Genomic DNA, 19,864 nt, shown 5'->3' with positions numbered 1-19,864 from the left:
ACTTCCTCTGCACACGTGAAACGTCCGGATTATACAGAGTGAAAGGCAAAGGATGAGAACCAAATATCCCACCATTGCACACACAGCCAGCTCTTAAGGACAAAAGCAGATTCAAAACATACATGATGTATATTAGATAAGGTTTAGTTATAGTGTATTAAGACTGCAAACAGGAGTAGAAGGATGTAAGCAATTCTCCAATAGGGAGATTCTGGTTCACAACTTCTAAATGCAGCAGGGGCTCACTAGCTTCATATCGAGTACTTTTCCAGCTGATCCTGACCATGTTGCAGAAGAAATAACAGTTCCTTCCAGCCACTTGGGCTTAGTGACAAACGCAATGCAGGGTGTATGTTACCTACACATAGCTATGATAACTCTGTAACACCCCAAGCGCTAATTCAAAATTTACTTATTTTGCATGACATTCTGCTTCTAAGAGTTAAGATAACAGAAAGTAGACATGACAAAGAGCAAGAAGAAGGGACGGAGAGAAATGCAGAGAAGAGCAAATATAGATTATACGTAGTCAGTAGGCAAAGAGAATGAAAGGGAACAGTGGGCGTGAGTGAATTGTAGAGGACTTCCGGTGCTCCACTTTGTGATCAAAGATAGCAAGCAAAGAATGTAAGTAGTTTTCCCTCCCATTTCTAGGCTTTCAACTGATACTATCCATGCAACCATGAGGACTATAAAGTTTTTGGGGTTTTTTTAAAGGAAAGTTGAGATTTTCAGAGAACACAATGCTGTAACAAGTTATATGGCTTGGGGAAATGCCAGGAGTATCATCATAAGTTAACACATCCAAATGGTGGGAGCTATTCCCCAATATAACCTTTTAAATTATGCTATGCAGCACATACCTATGTCACGTAATTGTGCTTCCCACATGACATGGCAAACAGTGACACAGGGCTGCAAATGTGACAGAGACTCAAATATTTGTGATTGCTGATAATCAGACAAAAACATTTCAAAATCCTTGAATGGCATAGCCAACGTGGCAGGGAGTTTGACAGTGGTTCACAATAATACACTGGTGTTTGGGGGTGTGACATGCTTTTGATTACTTAATATCAAAAGCATGTCACTGGCACTGTGAAAGCACCCAGATGTGTCGCAGATTCTTGGTGACATCACGGGGAGAAGGAAGAAAAAGGCGACTGAGTGTGTGTGAGACAAATGTATATCCCGGCTAGAAATTGGAACTCCAAAGTGTTCTTCTAGTGACATTAACTAGATAACTCTGTACATTTTCTCAGCTCCCATACATAGACACAATAGACACAATCTTGTGGGATCAAAGTCTACTTTTCTCCATACAGGTGGTATCGCTTCCTCCACCCACCCTGAGTAGCATTTCTATAGAAGGAAGTAATAATAATAGCATTACACAAGTTTCCTTCATAAAACGCCCAAGGCTTTAGAACTGCTCAGAAATCAATACTCAGAGGCTGGAATAACTCAGTGCAACTCAAAAGCCCATAAAAACAATAACCATGTATGAAGAGAAAAAGAGGGAGAGAAAGAAGGAAAGAGAGAATGTATACTTTACCATCCCCTGGAATAATGCGCAGAGTAACCATATTTCCTGCTTCTTTAATTAGGTTGACGATGTCCGAATGAGATTTGTTGGTGATGGAGCATCCATTTACGGCCAATATCCGGTCCCCCACTTTCAGCTTCCCGCAACGGTCTGCTGGGCTCCCCTCAATAATCCGACCTATTTTGTGAGGCATGGCCACACATGCATTGCCTGCTTTTGTATTGATAATTGGGTTTTGTTTTGTTTTTTTGTTTTTAGCGGGTGCAGTTTTTTTTTTAATTTAAAAAATATATGTTTATATACGTTGGGAACATGGTGAAGGGGGAAAGGAGAAAAAGGATTGAAAAGGGAAAGAGAAGGTTAAGGGTTAATTAATTAATGCATCAAGCAAAAGTTATTAAAGGATAGCTTTGCTGCCAGTGTTCAAAACATTGGCAATTGACTGTGTGTGCAAAATTAGAACTGGCAAACTGGCATTTCCTACATCTTGTTCAGTATTCCCTTCCCTCTGCACAGTCACCTTTTCTCTCTTTCTCTCTCTCTCTCTCATACACACATACACACATTCTCTCTCATTAATATGGTTGAGAATCGCAGGGCTCCTTTTGATGGGCTGCAGCTGTGCACAGCAGTCCCAAAAATAAAATCACAGAGGATTTTAGTTGCAAACTTGAAACTGCTGGAAGGAAATGCAACCCTCTTTTGCTTTCTTTAGCTTCTAATATCATCTCATCTTCATCTCAGCCAGTGGCTGCTAAAGCTTCTGCCAATGTTTTGTTCTTTCTCCATTTTGAAAGATAATAATTCTATGTCTACCAAGGAATAAGAGCTTTGTTTGAATTTCTTTAACTCATAACAATCCATCCTATAAAATGAACACAGCATGGGTAAAGCAGTAGGGAACTGGGGTTTTATTTTCCTATGGTGGGCAAAGGAACTATTTGAGGAAAGGAGAAGAGCCACTAAAGATGGGACCGGACTGGATTATATATCTTTCAGGGCTACTCACATTCAGATTGTTTGATAACTCTTCCCTCTTTGTGATCTCGGCAGTAACAGATAGGAAGTTCCAAAGACTCCCCCCAAACAGCTCTGAACAACAAGCCAAGAAGCTAACTACATTTATTTGTCACTCCTGCTTTCATGGAACTTATTTCTGGGTATTTGTGCTTAGAATTAGAGGTTGAAAGAGGAAACAGAGCAAGCAATCTAGGATGAATGTATTCATTTCCTTGCAATGGTAAGCACGTCCAAATTGTTTTCTGCAGCCAAATGCAATCTTTTTAAAGATCGGGAATGAACATGAGTAGTGGCTACTTGATCCCTTCACATGGTTCAATAACCATAATTTTACTGAATGGGACCAATTGCCAGAAAATAGAATGGTGAAGTAAAACTAAGGCAGGTCTTACAAATTATGTAGCTGTTCTGGAAAGTTATCAACTTTACCATTATTAGCATGACCCAGCATAATGCAAAGCATATCCTAACTAGTCCCATCAGTTCCAAAGATAGTGTTAACTCTCCTCCCACTGAAGTCCAGGAAGCGTGGAAGTTCTCAACTTCTGTCTCTCAATACGTCTCATTGTTCTACTCAATCCTGCCATGAGGTCACGCTATTACATTCCCACCTCCATTTTACCATGCTATCTCCCTATCATGTCTTCATGGTTAAACTGAAGACACTGAAATACTGAAGGCCCCTGGCTGAGATGGGATTTGGATCAAAGCCTCTCATTTCCCATATGCTACTCTGTGGCACCATATGCCATGCGCTAAAAGGGGGTAAAATAGTTGTAGCAAAGGATGTATTTGAAAGTGGTTAAAATGGGGGCAAAGTGAGACAAAAGCAGTGTTGAAAAGGATTTAATAGGAGATGGTGTAAATTTAAAGGAAAGTATTTTTTTTAAGAAACATGTCTTTTTGTATCTGATACCAGAAAAAATACAATATATATAAACTTATTTCCAATAAATGTTAGAGTTGGAAAAAGAGACAATGAACTTACTTGTCTACACAGTTGTTGTTGTTATTGTTGTTGTTATTATTTATTTATTTATTACATTTATATACCGCCCCATAGCCAAAACTCTATTATTATTATTATTATTATTATTATTATTATTATTATTATTCCTTTTCCCTAATACTGGGCCTCAGTTATCCCAGCTCAGTTATGCCCAGTTGTCCAAGCTCTTTGGGCACACACTCATTAAAATATCTTAAATAAACTTGCACCTTTTTACTATGTTGTTAGGATGCACTGAATAAGAACTTACAGGACAACAATTCAATTTCCATTAATCATTCCTCATGTTTTGATAGCTCAACACCAGAAAAAAAAATTATATCATTCAGAATTGCAGAATGGATTCATAAATTCAAGGGCTCTTTAATGACAAACAAGCCCTAACAAAAATTAGGAGTCAAATATGGAGGCAAACTCACTCAATTCACACCTAGTGGTCGTTGATGATGACCTGGTTTACACAATTTAAACAGTGGCTGTGGCGCATGCCAAGCAGGATTTTCATATTCAAAACCTGGCTATGGCTTGTCATGTTGTGCAAACTCAGGGACTGTGGGGTTGCACCACATGGGTCCCTGGATTGGCACAACATAACAAGCCATAGCTGGGCACTGAATATTTAAAATGGCTACCTGTACATGCTTATTTATATAAATAAGCCATGGTGAGCCGTTACGCTACATATCAAAAGATTATGTGATGTGACTGCAAAGTGTTCATTAGTGCTGGGGGAGAAGGCATGGCTCTGTGTAGTGCTTTTGATTTGTTCTATAGTTTAAATTTTTGTTTTAAACCTGTTCTCTTCAATAAAAAGGTGCTTAGTTTATGGCCTAATCTAATGGGTTGTATAATTTAATGGGCTCCAGTAAATGGGTTAGCTAACCCAAGCTACTCACTCTCAGCTGTTTATACAACATTGAAATTAAGAGTCCCTCTAACTGGGCAGAGACCATGAGCACTTGTATATCACTTGCAATCAATCAATCAATCAATCAAGTTTATTATGGTAAATAAACCAGCATGAATATCACTTGCATATTGCAGGATTCTGGAGTTGTTGCTTTGTTTCAGTCCACAGGATTAGCCATTTTGACTTCCTCCTCAGCCCATCTTTCAGTCATTCAAACTTGGCACTGTTCTTGCTTATGTAAACTCAGGTTTAAGGACTGACTCTTGCATTTCTATCATTTGAGTTTGACTTCAGACCTCTAGCTCAATTTGATTTTTATGAATCTGATTTCCGACAAAGCCTTGGCTTTTTACTTTAGACCTGCTGTTTTAAAGACCAAAAAAGTCTGTGTCTTGACACCCCTTAGCTTTCACAACACTTCATGTCCACATTTGTGTGTATTTCCCAAAAGCTGTACAACATAGGTGGAGGGCAACATTTTAGAGCGTACAGCTGAAATGAAGACTCTGCATTTGGCTATAACTACTATTGCTTATATCATTTGCAAGTGGGTGGGGAAGAACATCAATCCATTCATCCAAAGATATGCTTGCACTGCATTTTTATTAGTAGTTTTAGAAATATGTCTATGCTGTGATAGTATCAAAAAGATCACAATGAAGGATGAGTTAAATGGTAATGTGAGCAAATGCCCACTTACTATCAGAAGGCAGTATGACTGACAGAGTGGGTTATTATATAACTTAAAATGCTGAGCATGTCCAACTCTTACACATAACTGGCTAATTCACACGAGAAGAACTTTTATTGGTTGATTTCTAAGCATAACCAGTTTATTTAAGAATACTCCCCTCCCCCAGATTAACACAGAAGTCCATTTTGAAATACCTCGGCCCATCTCTGCAGACTACCTACATAAAATACAACCCCCCTAGGGACAAGGGACAAGCACTGTGTAGTTGAGGACAAGCATCTCATGCAGAATGTGGGGGAGAAATGTTTTCACGGGAGCAGGGTGGTGGGTAGGGAAACTCAAAATCAAGACATACATTTGCTTTCACATAGCCTCATATTTCTAGCTACAAGCAGTTGTCCTCTCAAGTTTCTTTCGGAAAGGAACACATTCGGCATTGATATTCAAATTGGACTGGACAGGTAACGGCATTGGAATACTCTTATTTAAGAGACTGCGCCATTATATGTCACCCCTTCATTAAGCTTTAGAGTCAAAATATGTGCTAAGCCATTAAGGGAGGGATATTTCTTTATGGCAGCCTTCTGCACCTAAGAATTGCTACTAATTTGGTGGGTCTTGACTGGTTTAGTGGTTTGCCTCATTATCTTATCTGTAATTATGGTCTCTTAATAGCCATTGCAGATGATCAGAGAGACCCTTTTAAGTTTAAATGGCTATCACATGTAATTCCAAGCAGATTTTTTTGGGTGGGGGGAGGTAGGAGGACGCAAAAAAATCCCCCTCTTGTGACTTTGCCCAGGAACACTTGGCAAAAGTAGTTCAGGAGCCCCTGTTCTAATAATTAACAGCACGACACACTCAGAATATGGACATGAACTTTGAATAAGAGACTTCAATTGCTGCTTAACCATTGTTGGGTAAGCAATGCAATGAGAAAAGTCATGTTTTAAAGCCTATTATCAAAAGTTTCAGATATAGACAAGTTAAGTCAAATAGCTGAGCGGTCCAAGCACCTCTGTAACACAAATTTAGATTGATTTGGATAGGCTCAGTTGCCCTATCTAAATTCAGGTCTAAGACCAGATTTAAAAACCCTAGTGCTTAGAAGCTCTCCTAATGCCTTTTCTTCCTGCAGGCATGTCTTCTTCTCTCTAGGACCCTCAGTTCCATCCCTGTGCCAAAGGAAAGATAAACGGAGCAAAGAAATCATAATAGGTGAATGCTGGAGTTAATTTAGATGGTGTTTTCTCTAATAGCTGAGGAGGCCAATCCTGAATTGACAGGACCTGCTGCATGTCTCATATCTACAATCCACAGCTGGAAGGTCAAGACTACAGCCTGATATTAATGAGAGCGCTCTTACCCATGCAAGCTTTCCATATGGATAGTATCATGTTTATAAAGGCGCCTACCCCATGAACTGGCACCATATGGTCCAGGATCTTCATGCCAGCACAGAACCACTGGGAACACAGATTGCTAGTACGCAAACAATGTACATGGATATGCTGGCTTGTGGGCTAAGAACTTCTTAAATGTGATGTTGGCCAGATGGAATGCTTACACTGGAAAATGTTACACTGGGACACACTGGTGCAGTAGAAACCATTCCTTATCTGGAAAGCCATATGCTGCTATTGGCTGCCAGAACTTGAAATAAATGGCACTTCCGAGACTTTTACAGGAACGCCATGATGCTAAAGACGGTGGAGATACTGAAAAGTATCACAATTACAATTTACGTTTAGTATTACTGTGGCTGCTAAGCATTCAGTAATTTCCCCCTGGCCACCTGAGTGTCTGCATATTTCCCTTAATGGGAGCTTTGAGTACAGGGATACACACCAAAAGTCAAATGAATTAATATGAAATTATTTTTATTTATAGAAATGAAAGGGGATGTGTATACTTCTTTTTTTTAAAAAAAAATTAACCTATTTACGGTGTGTACCATTAAACAACCTTGATTCTTAAGATCTTTCCTCTTCTATCTCCAGGACAGCCATTTGCTACAGAAGATACTAGCTTTAAACCAGGGCTAGGCAACAGGGTACCCATGGGCACCAATGTGCTCCCAAACACCTTCTTTGGTGCCCACTGTGATACCCTATTTTTCCCAATTTTTATTCAAATAATATTTTTAAAATATTTTCATACTGGCCGTTGAGAATCCTTCAAAGAAAAGTGGAAGCCTCTAACTGCTGCCATCTTAATTTCCCATGAACTCTTCTGGGAAGTTTACTTGTCCCTTATGACGAGCCATGGTAGCCTTTTATGGCTGTGCCCAGGACAAGTCCTAAAATTTCCAAATGTGCCCACGGGCCCAAAAGGTTGCCTACTCCTACTTCAAATACATGCCTACAGGCTCTGTCTCTGGGGAAAGGTTCAATGAAGAAAGGCCTCAGTGTTGGTCATAAGTGACCCTTGATATGAGATTACTTGTGAAGTATAATGCCATGGATACGCTGAAGAAAACCCCAACCAGGTAATGGCAGAACCAAAGAGTTTCCAAATAAAACTATACTGCCAGGGATCACGTAAACAAAGCTTAAGAGCCAAACCCATCCTAAGAATTTTCAGGACTTACCAAAAGTTGTTCCAGCTTCTGGTCGACTAACTGAAGACACAATGACAAATCCAAAGCCTTCATTTTCTCCCCGGCGGATTTCCACATCATATGGTTGCACCACGGTGCTGACCACTCCACTGCCTCCGCCTCCTCCACTCCCAATCCCACTGGTGCTGCCACTGCCTGAACTGACGGTGTTAAGTGAGTTCTGGCTTCCCTGTGGGGTGCGTTTCTCCTCGGTCAGAGAAGCAGGCTGGTTGCTGCTGTGATGAGATGAGGCTGGAGAGGGAACCTCATTCTCTGCTTTTGGAACTGTTTGAGAAAGATGCAATCCTCCATTAACAGCCTTCACATGATGCTTTCAGTAAAATTACAGAAATAATTGAATCTGTTAAAATGTCTGCTTTCCTATCAACCGATCATAGATGTTTGGAAAATTCCCATTAAGTTCCAGCCATCATGGCCAATGGTTAGGGATGATGGGAATTGCAGTCTAAACATCGGTAGGGACCCAGGTGTGGGGAGGGTGATGTAAGACCATCTTAGGGAGAGTCTTCTCCTATACATATCTCCCCAACCCCTGAGATCATCTGAGGCTTCTCATTTTTCTGCCATTCTATCAGCTAGGGCTTGGGCTTGGAGCATGGCCTCGTCAGTGGTGGCACCCACCTTGCAGGATGCTTTTCCTAGAGAGATACATTTTCTGACTTCTTTTCGCTCCATGTTAATGTGAGGATCAGACCTATTATTTTGTTTTGCTCTTTTGATACTGGATTTCACGGTAGTTTTATACTGGCTGAAAGTTACATTTTTACTTTTTAAGCTAATATTTTAATTTCTCACTTCTATTTTGTTTCTGTGTATTTTATTATAGGTGTTCTATCTTTTGTTGTTGTTGGTATAATTAATTTTAGGCAACTACTACTACTAATAAATATAGTCATAACTGGGGTTTCATTTAAGAAAAGACACACTGGGCCTTTTTGGATGTCATGACAATCCACCATGGCTTAATTTACCTGTGGAGGCTGTCACATCATACTGACAAGTTTTCTAACCCTTAAATAACCCCTGCAGCCTGGGTTTGCACAACACGACAACTTATAGCAAGCTGGGTACCCATGGGTGTCATGTAAAAATGGTGCCTCAGGGTACCTGGCATGTCACAACAGCCCCCATGGGTAAATTAAGCCACAGTGGGCTGTCATGTCATGTGAACCAGGTAACTGTGGCCAATCCTCTGATGCAAACTTTTTCTGCTACTTTGCAGGAATCCATATGAAATATGTTACAGTTAGAAGGAAAAAAATCCATTTGATGGATTTCTCAGAAAAGATACGTAGGTAACAGACTGGATGCCTGTTTGCCCCTGCTTACAAATTTTTCCTGCAGAAACACACAATGGGTTTTGCATTTTGTCTTAATGATTTTAATGTACGTACTTTTATGCAGAACAAACTTGTCAATCTCGGGATAACTAGAGTGATACTTTTAGGGATGGCTTATCCACCTCCAAGAATCCACACACAATGGGAACTTCAAGTCCATGCTGGGCCCTCACCATCCCTGATGCAGATGGACATGACTGGGGCCTGGCATGGTCCATGCAATCTAACTGTCTTGATACTAACTCAGGGTTGTGCTATGCCATATTATGGCCCCATTCAGAAGACACCTTAAACCACAGCTTTAACCATAGTGGTTAAGCCAGAAAGCCAGGTCATGTTCAGAAGACATCTTAAACCATGGCTTTAACCCTAGTCACCGTGGTTAAAGCCATGGTTTAAAGTGACTTCTGAACACGGCCCGGCTTTCTGGCTTAACAACCATGGTTAAAGCAATGGTTTAAGGTGTCTTCTGAACGGGGCCATTATCTCTCATCCTTCCTATGGGCATTTCCTGTACTTCTGATTTAAGCAGTACAGCACCCAATCAGATGTGCAAGAACATAAGAATAGCCATGCTAAATCACATCAAGGGTCCATCTACCCCAGACTGTGTACCCCAGTGGCTGTATAGCTGAAGCTCTACACCAGGTGTTGGGGATAAACAACAAGGTGATGGCTGTCACCTTCATGCTAGCAATTTTCTCACAAACATCTGGTGGAAACAGATTGTTTTGGTCAGATCTAGCGAGACAATTTTCAGGGTAGAACCTTCAGTATTAAACATTGTCATTTTTGTAACACTGCTGAGTAATACTGTGCTTCCTTCACAGGTGGTACTGTAAATGATTACCCACAGACCATTCAATTTCACAGTATTTCTTATACGAACCCAATAAGAGAGTATATTTTTAAAATGTAAATTTGAACTAAATGTAATAGGGAAACCCTTGGAAAGTAGCAGCATATCCTCTAATCAACCAGTCACATTCTCAGCTTGAAAACATTCAGCCTATATTTATTTCATGTCTGAAAAACCTCAACAACAAAAACTGAAGATGAAAAACAAATATAAAGATGAAACTGTGCACTGCTATTTTTTGCAAGTATTGAGGCGTTTGATCTTTAGAAAGTAGTTCACTTTCATCCAGAGATGGAGTAAAAATAAAATACTGGCACAATCACATAGCAACGTACCTGTGTAAACCACTTTGCGCCTGACAGTTAAATTGACATGGCCTTGCTTAGCAGCCTGTTGCATAAGCTGGACTACAAGCTGGTGAGATTTCCCAACAACCGGCGTTCCATCCACACAGATCAATTCATCTCCAGATCGCAAGCGACCATCAGCATCTGCAGCACCCAGTGGCACAATGTGACCGATGTAAATCTGTGAACAAGATGTGCATTTGTATGTGAATAGTTGTTGCCAGAATCATAGATCAATCTAGTCTAACCCACAATGCCAAATTTGGTCCATCTATGGCCAAGCACCTTCTAAATAAATGTACTGGGTAACCTGGACTATCATTTGATTACAGCAATTCTTATGGTGGGTCAACGAGGATGATCAGGGGTCTGGAAACAAAGCCCTATGAGGAGAGACTGAAAGAACTGGGCATGTTTAGCCTGGAGAAGAGAAGATTGAGGGGAGACATGATAGCACTCTTCAAATATTTAAAAGGTTGTTACACAGAGGATGGCCAAGATCTGTTCTCGATACTCCCAGAGTGCAGAACACGAAATAATGGGCTCACGTTACAGGAAGCCAGATTCTGGCTGGACATCAGGAAAAACATCCTGACTGTTAGAGCAGTATGACAATGGAACCAATTAGGGAGGTTGTGGACTCTCCCACACTGGAGGCATTCAAGAGGCAGCTGGACAACCATATGTCAGGTATGCTTTAAGGTGGATTCCTGCATTGAGCAGTGGGTTGGACCCAATGGCCTTATAGGCCCCTTCCAACTCTACTATTCTATGAATCTATGCACAGAAATACCCCAAGGGCAAAGGACAGATTTAATAAACTACATCCAGAAGGCTGACACCGATGGACCAAGTTATATGAAAAGATGGCAGAAAGTGCCCATGTAATCAGCCAGTTCCACATCTAGTGCAAAACATTACTGTCCTATCTCAAACAATTAACTGGACCTTGAGAATAGAAACAAAAACACATGGACCAAGTTCCTCCAACATAATATTTTCTGATTGTATTGTTGTTAAAAGTTTATAGAATCCCAGTTGGATGAAGGTGTGGAAAACTTTAGACTTCTGTTCCTTTTCCCATGATCTTGTCTCTCCTCCTCCATTTAGCATCAAATATGATTTCTTACAGACTTCTCTTGAATGAGTCTGTATTTATACAGCTCAGAGGACTGGTAATGAGATCAGAAGCCTTGGTTTCAGTGTGACCTAAATCAACAGCAATACAGAGTTGCTAACATCTGTCTGACGTTCTGGTCAGTAGCTGCTGCAAAACAGCTCGAGGGCCCAAGCCGGTTGCAGATAGAAATCGGCCTCGCTTATATGAACTAGGATCAACACTCTTATCAACCTTAGCTATTTAGAGCATAGCTGAGCAGTCTGCTCTGTATTTTTGGGAATAAAATTGCTAGCAAAGTCAAGTGGTTGAAGATATCTAGATGAAATACACACACACTAGTGAACGAGCGAAGAAAGATAAAACAAGTCTGAAATTCTGAAATACTTACAGGCTCCCCAGGCTCATTTCCACCAAGAATCCTAAATCCAAATCCAGTTTCCTTTCTCCATAGAAAGATATCCTGCTCTTGATAATCTGGAACTACAAGGAAATGGAAAGAACTAATTATTTGTAATAGCTGGATACCCAACTTTTGAGTGTCTCAAACTATTATTTATTTATTTATTTATTTATTTATTTATTTATTTATTTATTACATTTTTATACCGCCCAATAGCTGAAGCTCTCTGGGCGGTTCACAAAAATTAAAACAATGAAAAGCATAAAACAACCAACAATTTAAAAACATGAATACAAAATACAATATAAAAAGCATGATGATAAAAGATGATAAAACATACATACATAATGGAATCTTCTTTTAAGGCAGGTATTACATTTATATTGAACGTCACTATATTGTATAATTCAAAGAATGTAGCTAACTATGATATACCATTTTAAAATGGCACAGCCTTTGGGAGCTTCCAGATAATCTTGCCTTGGGCAGGTTGGGACAGCCTTGAAATTAAACTCCCCCAAATTGCATTTGATTTTGGGAGGAATTATGAATCATAGCCTTGTAGGCACCTTCCAACTCTACTATTCTATGATTCTATGATATCAATGAACACAGGGTTGCATGGTAAACAAATCTATGGCTGGATCCTGTCTTATAGCAACCAATGAGTGCCATTCATATCAACTATTGCCTTCTTTAATTTTGTACATGGATCATGCTTCGAGTAGACCCCACTGAAATCAATTAGTCTTAATTTAGTCATGACTTAATTAATCTAAAGTCCCATTGATTTCAACGGTCTAACTACGAAGCATGACTTGGTCTGAACTCAACCCCTTTTGTGAACAATTTATCTATTTACTTATTGCATTTATAGCCTGCCACAGGGTCCCATGTTCCCAGGAAAGGTCATGTCAGAAGGATAATGCGTATGTTGGTTTGGGAATAAGGCACAAGTAGGGCAAATTTCTGCAAGAAGTGTATTATAGGGCAAATTATGGCATGGCAGTTTTAAACGAAGATATAGATCGAAATACATCCGAACCCCTTACAATTAAAATTTATTTATTATATTTTTAATCTGTCCAATAACTACATCTGCCAAAAATGAATTATACCATGTCCACTTCAGATGAAGAGGGCTGCAGTACTCGTGCAATTGCTCTCTCTTCTTACCAGCAAGTTGAAGTACCTGCATCTGTTTACGCCCCTTCTCTGGTTAAGCACAAAAACACCAAGCTTCCCCCTGTGTGTGTGTGCACGCACACACATGCACACACGTCTACATTTGTCTAGTGTTCGGGTGTCTTTTAAAATGAACATGGGTTTTTCAGTGAAGATCTTGGGTAAAAATCTAAAAATATGTAACTATTCATTTCTCTGCAAAAGAGATGCATATCTGAAGAGGAGGTTACAGCATCCACTGGGAAAATCGAATCCTATCAAAAGACAGGTCCGTTAATCTCTCAGATCCATGTTTTTAAAGTTATTTGGAATGTCTTTCCTCAATATCTTCTGTTGCAGGCGGCCTTCCATCTGTACTGTGCATTTTATTCTCTTGCTTAAGACCTTTACTGAGCTTTACCATCTAGAAATACTGAAGCACAATTTAGGAATTTGGGATTATGCTAACAGATTGGCAACGTTCTGCTATTACGTTTTTGTTTTAGATGGCAACCCATTGTGTATCAAATGTTTGTCTAGCACTGCAATATTCAAACTCATCAGTGTTATCATCAGTAATAAATCCAAGACCCTTTTTAGGAATCATGAGTAAATAGACTTTTATCATTAGGCAAATGAGGGTCTATTAGTAACATAGTTCAGTTGATTTTCTTTTCATAAGATGGAGAGGAGAGCAAATCAAGAGCTCAGCTCTGTGCCGAAATGCCTATTGTAATAATTAACATCTGCAGAGCATTTCCCCCTTATTGTCAGTATCGTTACAGCACTGACGGTACTATAAATATAACTGGAGCTATTGGGCGCAATTCCTACCAATATCAGAACCAGACGTGCCTCGATTTAGCAAGATAGCAGCGTTATGTGTCCATAGATGATGCTCTTGATCACCATGTTAATGCTAATAGTTAATTGCAATAGTGAGGCACCCAATATTCACCTACTAACATATTCAGGATTAAAAAGAAGGGGTGTGTGTTTTGGGGTGTGTGTGTGTGTAATATTCTCCCACAAAACCTAACCTGTACTCTCTTTTTTGCAACTCTTTGGGCTCACCTACACCAAGCAGGATATTCCACTATGAAAGCGATATATAAAAGGCAGGAGCCAAACTACTGCTTTATAGTGGTATTGAAGTGCACTGCAGGATCTACACTACTGCTTTATGGTGGTACTGAAGTGCACTGACAACTTTTGGGGCTGATGACACATCTACACCAAGCAGGCTATAACAGTATGAAAGTGGTATATGGGTATATGACAACCCAACAGTTGTCAGTGCACTTCAATACCTCTATACCGCAGTAGTGTGGCTCCTGCCTTTTATATACTGCTTTCATAGTGGAATATCCTGCTTGGTGTAGATGAGCCCTTTGCTGCTGTTATTTCCCTTCTCTGCTACTGCTTTGGCACTATTTTTCCTTCCCCATCTTCCCCCTTTTCCAGGGAACAGGTAATAGAAATGATTCCGTCATGATGCCACTCAGCCACTCAGATGGAGCTTCAAGGTGATGTAATTCAGAGTGAAGGCAATGCTTCCCGGTCACTCTGAATTGGCCCACATTTTTGCCACTGTTCGTAGTTCTCCCCCGCCTGAAAAAAATGCCAAGGGGTGTTTTTGTGTCTGTGTAATTTTTTCAGCTGACAAAAACATTGGCAAAAACTACTCCCCTTTGAGGTCAGCATTAAGTAGCAGTAGTAATAGAATGGATGCAGGCGATTTGTTTCTCCACAAGGTGAATTCACTACAAACTGTTCATACATATCTGGTGCTTGTGAACAGAATGTTAGGTATTTAGATTGTGGGCTGGATTCTGCTGACTCATGATCCGTACCGTACTGAACCATTTGCAAGAGAAAATGAATATGCATTTATACCAGATGACAACTGCAAGATGATGATGATGATGATAATAATAATAATAATAATAATAATAATAATAATAAATGTGCGTGCAGAAAAAGACTGTGTGAAACTTCTTTTCTAGATATCTCTGAAATTCAGTTCCTGACCACATATTTTATTTTTTGTTTTTAAAAATCTATTAATAAAAGTTCTGGAAGTTTTCAGCATACAATGTGTTTTGCAGTTGTTTTTATAACAAGTTTACAGTTAGGTTCTACAGCTGAGAGATACTGTCTCGTCCATCATTTCCTAAGGAGTTTAATCCTGAGATCAAACCCATCATTCCATCCACTGCACCACAGTAACCACTGTAACATCCAGATGCTGAATTACCAGCAAGGTGTCAGCAATTAATGTTGATGCACTGAAGTCCAAACCTTCAATTGCAATTAACAAAAGGTGATTCATATTTGTGATATTTGAGTCATTCATGCTTTAAAAATGGAACATTGATTGCACGTATTATATAATATCAGAGGACAACTCCAGTTTTATTTAATATATATTGAGTAAGTAAATGTAGCATTTTGATATACTTTGTTATATATGTAAAACTAGCACTTCCTAAGGGAACCCTGGAAATACTCATTTCCACGACAAGACAGGCCAACGGAGCTCCATTCTGTGAACTCTACTGACCGGCCCCATTGCAGAAAAAAGTGTTTCTGTTCTTTCTAGTTGCCTTATGCAGCACTAGTTTTACGTTCTGCTAGAGGCGGCCTGAAGACTTCAGTTATCCTGATTTTGCCCGCATTCCCAGGATCATACCAAGGACGGCAGGCTATGCGGGCATCCGTCCCAGCTTCTCCCTCCCTGCGAGTAGCAGGACTGGGCATGGGGACAGCAATTTCACCATCCCAGGGATGGCGGGGGGTGGGTAGGTGCTTGTTTTTCTTAACTTATTCTTTTCACTGCACCCACGGACAGCTCCTCTTCTGGGGGGGAAAAAGGCAGCTGCAATGTTCCTCTTCCCTTCTGGCACATCACACGGCCATCGAAACAGGGTGGGAGGATTGTGGAAGCAGGTAAGTCCGCGATCCTCCCCTCTCCCTCCCTCCCTCCCTCCCTCCCTCTACACCCTTAGGTGTAGACATGCCCTGAGACTGATTATCCAGGGCCATTTCAATCTGGTTTCAGGCCCAGATTTATTACAGAGACTGCCTTGGTCACTCTTATGGACAACCTATGCTGGGCGGAGGAGGACAAGTGCAACCCTGCTTATTACCCTGAATCTCTTAGAGCAGCCTTTCTCAACCTGGGGCACTCCAGATGTGTTGGACTACAACTCCCAGAATGCCCCAGCCAGCTCTGCTGGCTGGGGCATTCTGGGAGATGCAGTCCAACACATCTGGAGTGCCCCAGGTTGAGAACCACTGTCTTAGAGGCTTTCGATACAATTAATCATGGTAAGCTTCTAGATAGGCTCACTGTGTTGAGAGTTAGAGGCCCCCTTTTTAAAATCAGATTCAGTTGAGACAGTGGTAATACTAAACCCATGCCTGGAATCACTAAAAGTCTGAATGAAGGCCAATAAAAACTGAATTAATCTCGGCAAAATGGAGGTGCTGTTGGTTAGTGGTTTGTCTGTTTAGAGATAATATTCTACCTGTTCTGGATGGGAGATGCAGTGAGGTTATCTTTGGAGGCTCCCCTCCCATTGTATACCTGAGGTAATGTGGGTGGCAACCATAGACAGAAAGTCTTCTCAGTAGTGGTGGTTTTCTGTTTATGGAAATCCTTCACCAGGGATGCCTGCTTGGTGTCAACACTGTTATCCTTGCAGCGGAATTCCACATACCCCCCCCCAAGTTTTTCAATGTATTTTAATTTGTTTTTCTTTCAACATGTTTTTGTTGTATTTTATTATGTATTAGCTTGTTTTTGCTAGTGTCCTGGAAGTGGTATCGACATTTTTTTAAATGTAGTGAAATAAAATGGCAGATCTATAACCCTCACTAGGTGCTATAGCACCCTTTAAGTTCATAAAGGCCTGCTAGATTGTACATCTGCTTTTTCATCAAGGACGGTCACACTGACAATGTCAACAAGGTCATACTTACTGCCTGAATCACATCAGTGCCACAACCATCCCCATCAGTTATAGAGATGAGAGCTGGCATAGGCTGAACACACCTGGTTCACAAGAGCATCACAGAAATATGCCTCTAATCTTGACATTTTTGCTGTATGTTGGTATGTTGGTGGGGCAACTAATGACATCAAATCAGCTTAAATACAAGTACTCTAGGATTTGTTTATTGTAGATTATGTTACATCAAGGAGGAGCTATGCTGTCAGCACTGAGCTCACTATTCAGTCTCCATCAGACGGATCTGGCTAAGATTTCTAAGCTGCTATTTCTTGCCAATGGTTCACGACTAAAGTTTATTCTAATAGGAGGTCAAAATGAACGCATAAGCTGAATGAGCAGAAATGAAACGAGGCAAATATGTGCTAGTTTCTATAATGTTTTACAACCACTGATTTTGTGTACATTTTGTATGCGCTATCATCTTAATTGACTGGTGTTTATTAAGCTAAGATATTTTTAAAACTCACATGTATTAGTGCACTGAGCCACGGCCCAACAATCTTCTAAATATAATTACAGAATAATAAGGCAATAAATATGATCAAAGTCCATAACTGGAAGAGTTAAACCTTAGCTGAATGAAGGCTATTTGCTGGAAATGGTGACTCTGTCTTACAGCAGTCCAATTTAAACAATGTGAGTGCAACTGTATTAAAATCAGTGAACTTTGCCACTAACTCCAACAGGAGGTGGATTGCATCCTCAGTTAATTGGCGTTTGTCAGTGCCTTTAGATTCCCAAAGCAAAAGAAAGATAGCAGAGGTTCCCTTCCAATGCTTTGCATTAGCGGTCAGGCCAAACCAGTTAAGAATATACGGCTTGACTGAGAAAAGCAAAATAGCTTCTGCTGGCATTCCAGCATGAAACTTTTCCCTTCTCAGCCTCCCTTTGCATATTTCCATTTGTCAACTCTACAGTGCTTCCAGCTATATCCAAAGCTTTACCTTCTGTTGTTCTGCATTAGACTAAAATGATATCCCATATTCCTATCATTGCTCTTTGTGTGATTCAGCTAGAAAGGTTTAATTAGTTCTGATCTTGAATAATGCCCCTTTAGGAGCACTAACGCATAGGAGAGCTATTCTTAAATGGTAAAGGTAGCATTACGGTAAATAGGGTGGCTTGTGTCATGCTGACTGCGGTGACTATTCACAAAGACTTTATTCCTAAGGAAGTGCTTTGCTATCAAGGAAGATGACACTTTCAAGGTTAAGTAGTTCTTTTGCTGCAGCATATTGTTTAGGGTTTTGTATGCTTAGTCACTTATTCCACTTATATTAATGACTCATTCATTGACTCTTGTGTATTTCATAGAATCTTTTCATGGATTTGCCATTGCAATTATTGTTATCCTCCTGCGGTTGTGAATTTTAATTCTTGTGGCCTGTGGCTAGAACATTTAATGATAAATTTGGCTTGAAACAATCCAATAAAAATCGAAAACCCAGCATGTGTGGCCCTAAGCTTACATTTCGACTAGGCCTGTGCAGTACAACAAGACAAGATGAAAAAGCTTCTAACACTCCCTTCCTTTCATTAAAGCTGACATAATCTAACACTGCATTCTTAACAAAAGGAGATATTAATAGGATAACCGCATGGTGAATCACAAACACGCACATGCACAACACAAACAAAAGTGAAACAAAACTCTTTTTACAGCCTTTTGCATTATTTGTCCAGTTCCATGAATAACTAACATCAGTATCTGACCAGTTTGCTAGCCAAACAATTCTCAACACCCCCCCCCCCCCAGTCCTGACTGGCAGAAACAGTTTCTGGATACTTTGGAGTCACTTAATCGATTGTGCAAAATGAGTGATCCTGAATTCATAGGCTGATCATCTGGATGTTGTCGCATATGACTGCCTCATAATGTATCTGAGATTTTTCCAGATGTTACTCTAGGAATTGGCATGCAACATGTGGCAGCAGAAGAAAACTAGTCATATGAACAGGAAGACTTTTGTGAAGAGCGTTCCGAACACATTATTCCTGGGTTGATTTTTTTTTCCAGCGGGGTTTATTTTAATTTGTTTGCTTCATCAAATTGTAAATCAGTGTTTGAAGACTGATTAGCACACTTAGATGCTGCTGAGCATAATCATAAAATGCTTAATTCAAAACAAACCTAATTAAAGTCAAAGCATATCTGACTACACATCCCCAGTTTTTTAAAGAAAAAATAGAGGGATTTTATTGGTGCATTTTACAATGACTGAACTTCTGAATTCTTCTCCTAATCTCTCCATGACATAAGGAACAAATCTAACACTAGTGGTTTGAGGGTAATCCATACTGGCCATTACTGACAAAGTCTCAAGGACTACATTGCAAAAGTAATAAAATGAGTTTTGAATAAGTGATGAGAAAGAATGATATCAAATGACCACAAGTAAACTTTCTTCATCTATGAGTATTCAGGTAAAGGTTAGAGAACAAAATCAGAACCACTGCTTGTGCTAGAAGGTTCCTCCGACCCCTGTTCTGTTGCTTGACAATGGAACGTTGAGAAAAGCATGTTGAAACGTCATTATCATTCATGCTCCATCCTTCAACCCCACCCAACCCAAATGAACTGTCCCCAATCACAAACACCACCACAAGATGGACCACAAGACAGATATAAAGTTCTCAGCTCATTCTTACATTCTCCAAAATTCGTGGAATTGATTTCTCTCTCTCTTTCACCCTTGCTCAGTCCAGTCGCAGGCGAAGGTGACATAGCTGTGAACATTAATTTTAACATTTTGCAAAGCTTAATGGATTTTGTTTTCTTGCTTTTCATTTCAGTTTAGTGTTGACTGACAACAGCTCTG

At 40.1% G+C, this 19,864-nt stretch overlaps 1 protein-coding gene across 9 annotated transcripts in view; it reads right to left on the bottom strand.

Moving 5' to 3' along the window:
- The window catches only part of MAGI1 (membrane associated guanylate kinase, WW and PDZ domain containing 1), a 527,537-nt gene that overhangs the window by 19,407 nt on the left and 488,266 nt on the right, over positions 1-19,864 (bottom strand). For 3 of the 9 annotated variants that reach the window (XM_063122041.1, XM_063122044.1, XM_063122046.1), the window contains 4 exons: positions 11,854-11,945; positions 10,334-10,526; positions 7,770-8,063; positions 1,556-1,759 (listed from right to left, as the gene is read on the bottom strand). In XM_063122041.1, coding sequence (XP_062978111.1) covers positions 1,556-1,759; positions 7,770-8,063; positions 10,334-10,526; positions 11,854-11,945 — 783 coding nt within the window. Of the gene's footprint in view, positions 1-1,555; positions 1,760-7,769; positions 8,064-10,333; positions 10,527-11,853; positions 11,946-19,694; positions 19,773-19,864 lie in introns of all 9 variants that reach the window. The other 6 variants (XM_063122042.1, XM_063122047.1, XM_063122043.1 and 3 more) reach the window with 4 other exon arrangements.

Source organism: Elgaria multicarinata, chromosome 3 (genome assembly GCF_023053635.1).
Source record: "Elgaria multicarinata webbii isolate HBS135686 ecotype San Diego chromosome 3, rElgMul1.1.pri, whole genome shotgun sequence".
Lineage (NCBI taxonomy): Eukaryota > Metazoa > Chordata > Lepidosauria > Squamata > Anguidae > Elgaria > Elgaria multicarinata.
Note: the sequence above shows the minus strand (reverse complement) of the source record. Positions and strands in the feature narration are given on the sequence as shown.